The 6,112-nt window shown below is 47.5% G+C and overlaps 1 protein-coding gene across 4 annotated transcripts in view; it reads left to right on the top strand.

The window, feature by feature from the left end:
- Positions 1-5,637, top strand: part of RNF41 (ring finger protein 41, E3 ubiquitin protein ligase) — a 34,757-nt gene extending 29,120 nt beyond the window's left edge. For all 4 annotated transcript variants that reach the window (XM_011926123.1, XM_011926124.1, XM_011926126.1 and 1 more), the window contains 3 exons: positions 1,162-1,297; positions 1,709-1,812; positions 3,319-5,637. In XM_011926123.1, coding sequence (XP_011781513.1) covers positions 1,162-1,297; positions 1,709-1,812; positions 3,319-3,670 — 592 coding nt within the window. In that variant the 3' untranslated portion in view covers positions 3,671-5,637. The remainder of the gene's footprint in view (positions 1-1,161; positions 1,298-1,708; positions 1,813-3,318) is intronic.
- Positions 5,638-6,112: the final 475 nt, after the last annotated feature.

Raw genomic sequence — 6,112 nt, forward strand, 5'->3', positions numbered from 1 at the left:
TATGGTGGTGCACGCCTGTAATCCCAGCTACTCGGGAGGCTGAGGCATGAGAATCGCTTAAAACCAGGAGGTAGAGGTTGCAGTAAGCCGAGATCACACCATTGCACTCCAGCCTGGGCTGGGCTCTGTTCCCCCTAACTAAGTAACTTAAGAAATAAAAAGAATGTTGATAGCTGGGGCTGTGAATATAGGGCTTCTCTGAAGGAATAAGTGCACAGGCAGAATCTGTAGGAGGAAAAGGAGAGCTGTGCAGTAGATAAAAACAGTGTGTCAAAATAAATAGTCCCAGTGCGGTGACTCACGCCTGTAATCCCAGCACTTGGGAGGCTGAGGCGGATGGACCACCTGAGGTCAGGAGTTCAAGACCAGTGTAGCCAACATGGTGAAACCCAGTCTCTACTAAAAATACAAAAATTAGCCAGGCGTGGTGGCGGGCACCTGTAATCCCAGCTGCTCGGGAGGCTGAGGCACAAGAATTGCTTGAACCCCATGAGGTGGAGGTTGCAGTGAGCTGAGACCGTGCTATTACACTGTAACCTGGGCAACAAGAGTGAAACTCGGTCTCAAAAAAAAAAAAGTAAAATAAGAGGCCAGGCACGGTGGCTCACGCCTGTAATCCCAGCACTTTGGGAGGCCAAGGCGGGGCGGATCACATGAGGCCAAGAGTTTGAGACCAGCCTGGCTAACATGGGGAAACCCGTTTCTACTAAAAATACAAAAAGTTAGCTGGGCATGGTGGCGCACGCCTGTAATCCCAGCTACCCAGGAGGCTAAGGCAGGAGAAATCGCTTGAACCTGGGAGGCAGAGGTTGCGCTGAGCTGAGATTGTGCCATTGCACTCCAGTTTGGGCAACAAGAGCGAAACTCCATGTCAAAAAAAAAAAAGATAAAAAATAAAATAAGATAAAATAAATATAAAAAGTAGATAAAACACTGTGTCTTGATTGGGGAAAGAAATTTAAGGAAAATAGACAGCAAAGGGGCAAGTAGGAAGCTTGGAAGAAGAAAGTGAAGGGAATGAACGAGGGAGGCCTGAAATGAATGTTAGAAATTTTGGGTAGGACAAAATCTACTCAGCAGTTATCTGCCACAGAGTAGGCCATTTTCGTACGTGTCCTGGTGATCACCCCCGTTCTGCTCTTTCCCCACCCTGGTCTGCAGCCTGGAGATGCCCAAAGATGAGCTGCCCAACCATAATTGCATTAAGCACCTGCGCTCAGTGGTACAGCAGCAGCAGACACGCATCGCAGAGCTGGAGAAGACGTCAGCTGAACACAAACACCAGCTGGCGGAGCAGGTAGGCCCCACAACGGGGGAGAACATATCCCTCATATGCAGATAACTGCCTGCCTGTGGGTAATAAAACCAGTTGTGAACACACAGACCTGTGCTTACACTTGTGAGCTTGGATGAGTGGCTATTCTGCCTGTGGCTTAGCAGGGAATCAGATTGGGGCTCTCCTTGACTTTCCTTCATCCCATTCATAGCATTCATTCACCTAACAGTTATCAGATGCCTCCTCTGTGAAGGCACATTTTGTAAGTACTAAGGAGACAGCTGTGAGTGAGACAGTCCTATCCCTGTCTTCCTGAAGCTTACAAACTGGTTGTTCTTCAGATCTCTCAGTTGTCCTCATTCTCGGATAAACTTTTGTCTTTTTTCTGCTGTTTGCCTTAACCATTATTCCTGTTCTTCTTCTCCACAACAGAAGCGAGACATCCAGCTGCTAAAGGCATACATGCGTGCAATCCGCAGTGTCAACCCCAACCTTCAGAACCTGGAGGAGACAATTGAATACAACGAGATCCTAGAGTGAGTGTCACTCAGGACATGGAGTGATTCCACGTCCTGACAATAAGGCCTGAAAGGAGCTAAGAGCAGGAGAGTAGCAGAAGGAGGGCATTGGAGAGCTGGGCTGGGGGGACACTGCTTCTCAGATATTGGCATTAAGGACAGGGGCAGAGGAGAAGAGGATAACCCTTAGCTCCACTACAGGATGTCTTACGTGTTTGGGTGGATAGAAGGGAAAGCCTACCCAAGGATGCACTTTATCCAGAATTAGGTGAGTACCCATGTACAAAGCCCTGTATTAAAGGCTGTGGAGTGCTAGGAGGGCTAAAAAGAAATAGAACATAGGCCGGGCGTGGTGACTCACGCCTGTAATCCCAGCACTTTGGGAGGCCGAGGTGAGCAGATCACGAGGTCAGGAGATCAAGACCATCCTGGCTAACACAGTGAAACCCTGTCTCTACTGAAAAAAAAAACAAAAAAATTAGCCAGGCATGGTGATGGGTGCCTGCAGTCCCAGCTACTCGGGAGGCTGAGGCAGGAGAATGGCGTGAACTCGGGAGGCTGAGCTTGCAGTGAGCTGAGATCGCGCCACTGCACTCCAGCCTGGGCAACAGAGTGAGACTCCATCTCAAGAAAAAAAAAAAAAAAGAAATAGAAGATATTATCCCTGTCTTCAGGTAGCTTACAACCCAGAGAAGAGGAGGCAGAGTGCAAGTCCAGGAAAGTGATCTCTAAAATGCAGCAAAAGGCCGGGCGCGGTGGCTCAAGCCTGTAATCCCAGCACTTTGGGAGGCCGAGACGGGCGGATCACAAGGTCAGGAGATCGAGACCATCCTGGCTAACACGGTGAAACCCCGTCTGTACTAAAACATACAAAAAACTAGCCGGGCGAGGTGGCAGGCGCCTGTAGTCCCAGCTACTCCGGAGGCTGAGGCAGGAGAATGGCATAAACCTGGGAGGCGGAGCTTGCAGTGAGCTGAGATCCGGCCACTGCACTCCAGCCTGGGCGACACAGCGAGACTCCGTCTCAAAAAAATAAATAAATAAATAAAATAAAATGCAGCAAAAACAAGTGAAGTATACAAGCGAAGTCTAAGATATTTTTCAGTTCTGGAGTCCTATACAGTTCATAGACTAAACTGTAAGTGTGAATCAATATATATAAGGCAAATAGTGCTGAGTGGGACATAGTATAGAGGAATAATTGTTTTATTCACTAAACATAGAGCACTAACTGCGTTAGGTGCTGTATGTGCTAAGTATTGGAATTTCAAAGAAAAGTAACAGGGACAGAGTGCAGACTCGTGGAATTTAATCTGGTGAGTAACGTTTGGTGACTCAGTTGGCGTTTGGTGACTCAGTTGGGACCAACTGGGGAGATTCGGGGTTTCTGAGCCAATCATGGAAGGAAAGAAGGAAGAATAGGTGAGCTGAGTGCAGAGTGGGTAGTTATTTCTATTAGCAGAAAAAGCCAATACAGAGAAAGGAGATGAGGTGGAATGACCATCTTTAACCACCTCCACACAGGTGGGTGAACTCCCTTCAGCCAGCAAGAGTGACCCGCTGGGGAGGGATGATCTCAACTCCTGATGCCGTGCTCCAGGCTGTAATCAAGCGCTCCCTGGTGGAGAGTGGCTGTCCTGCTTCTATTGTCAATGAGCTGATTGAAAATGCCCACGAGCGTAGCTGGCCCCAGGGTCTGGCCACACTAGAGACTAGACAGATGAACCGACGCTACTATGAGAACTACGTGGCCAAGCGCATCCCTGGCAAGCAGGCTGTTGTCGTGATGGCCTGTGAGAACCAGCATATGGGTGATGACATGGTGCAGGAGCCAGGCCTTGTCATGATATTTGCTCATGGCGTGGAAGAGATATAGGAGAACTCGACTATTTCCAGGAAGAGACGGAAATCGGAAAATCCCATCACTCCAGCAGCTGGGACCTGAGTCCTCTCCACCATCCTTAATACTGTGGCTTATACCTGAGCCACACTTCTCACTGCCCTTCTGGCACTGAAGGGCCCTGGGGTAGTTTGCTCAGCCTTTCAGGTGGGAAACCCAGATTTCCTCCCTTTGCCATATTCCCCTAAAATGTCTATAAATTATCAGTCTGGGTGGGAAAGCCCCCACCTCCATCCATTTTCCTGCTTAGGGTTCCTGGTTCCAGTTATTTTCAGAAAGCACAAAAAGATTCAATTTCCCTGGAGTGTCAGGACAGAGTAAGGAATCTCTAGTCGTTCCTCTCCTCCAAAACCAGGGAATCAGAGCAGGCAGGCCTGTTGGCTCTTAAGCAGCAGACCTCCTGAATAAATGGTAAGGGTGGAGCCAAATCTCTAGAAATAAGTAGTGAGGCCAGTAATTGGCCATCACTGATGGCCCTTAGGGAGAGATTGGACCTCTGTGCCAAGCAGTATCCCTGTTCAGTCCACCTTAAAGGTGCAGGCACCCAATGGGTCTACCAGTATGCAAGTTGGGATACTGAAAATTTCCAGATGAGCTCTTCTTTCCTACAACTTTTCATAATTAGGAAATGCCAGGGTTTAGGGTAGGAGTTAGTCTGTTGGGGTTGATGTGTTCAGCAAGAATCTACTCCTAGCTTTTGCTAAAATATGGTCAGCACTGCCTCTTGTGGCACAGGCCATAATTGTTCCATAGAGCCCTCTCTAGCCCTGTGACTGTAGTTAGTTACTTTGATAATTTTCTTTGGCCATTGTTTATATTTCACAAACTCCACCTACTTCCCCTCCCCTTCCCCTTTTTTTTTTAAGAATGGCCTGATCATGGCTATCTCAGCCACATTGTTGGCAATTTAATTTATTTACTTTTTTTTTTTTTTTAAGAAAGGAAAAAAGAAAAAAAATCAAACTTGAAACTTTTGATGTTCCTATTGTGGGGATTTTGGATAGGGTGGGACAGGGATGGGGGTGTGTTTTATATTTTTTCCTTTTCAGCACAACCTTTGGCTTTAATATAGGAAGAGCCAAGGGAGTCCTCGGCTGAACTTACAATATCTGCCCCAAACCTCTGTAGCCCCAAACCTCTGTAACCCCAACTGAAATGAGGAGCTTCCTCTGTTCCTGTGAAGGATATGACAGTCCAGCATCGATGCCTGTGCCCTCTGGAAAAATTTCCTCCTAGCCCTTCCAGGGCCTCATCATAAAACTCTGGATTTAGAGTATTCATTTTGAAGGCAACCCCCCGCTTCCCCAAGTTTTCTTGGAGCTGTATAGCTGGGTTCTAAGCTTCACCATGCAAATCAGAAATTTTATCTCTGTCTCTAAGTACAGGCTGTGCTGTGTCTCACCCACACCCCCCGGGGACTTCAGTTCCATTTCAGGTTACCTGGGGCATACCTTGATCCCTAGAGTGACTGGCAGAGTAAGTAAGAGAAGGGGAGGGATAGTAGGTGTGATAATTTTCATATGGAGGTGGGAGTGTGGTTGGAGATAGAAAGTCTTCCCCACCATGTGATAGCTTCCTCTCAGAGTTTTATTCCAGGCTAGCTTACTGCAGGTCTGGGTAGTTGGATCATGGCTCCACTGGGATTGGGGTGGAGGGATACAGCTTGAGGGGAGTAGGGTTCCAGCTCCGGGACATTGTGCTCAGGAATTTGAAAACGCTGCTATACTTATTCTGGTTACTACATTTCTTCCACTCCCCTTTCCCCTACCTGCCTTACCAAGGCTCATACTGTCCTGTCCTTACCCTCAGATGAAGCCAGGAAGCTCAGTGAAAGGCTTCCCTACCCTTTGCACTAGTGTCTCTGCAGGTTGCCGGTTGTGTTGTATGTGCTGTTCCATGGTGTTGACTGCACTAATAATAAACCTTTTACTCAACTCTCTAAATTCTTCAACATTACTCCCTTTCCTGGGAAGGTTTCCCCTCTGCTTTTGCCTTTCTCTCACCTTAATTCCCCTTCTTCCTTCCTTTGTTACCTACCCTTATCTTAGCGCTAACTTCTCTTTCAGGAGGATGTCTGAGAGTAGTGTGCACTTTGCAGCTGCTTTCCCGTGTACCCTCCTGCATTCTTCCTTCCTATGTCCTGTTCTGTAGCAGCCAAAGCTCTCTCTCTAGTGATCTGAACTGTGTGCTTCCCAGGGTCTGCCTTGATCCTAAATTGCATGTCTTCCCTGAGTGGTCCTGAGTTTTTGGGATTATTTCTACAGAAAATATGTATATATTGTTTTCCTTTGTCCCACAAGCAACTTTGCTTTAGAATCTAGAATTCCTTTGCAGGCAGAGAAGCCTCCACCCTCCAGTGTTTCCTAACTAAGAATGTAAATGTAAGGAGGGAAATGTACTTGCAGAGGCTTCATAATT

The sequence above is a fragment of the Colobus angolensis genome, unplaced genomic scaffold (genome assembly GCF_000951035.1).
Source record: "Colobus angolensis palliatus isolate OR3802 unplaced genomic scaffold, Cang.pa_1.0 Scaffold67, whole genome shotgun sequence".
Classification (NCBI taxonomy): Eukaryota; Metazoa; Chordata; class Mammalia; order Primates; family Cercopithecidae; genus Colobus; species Colobus angolensis.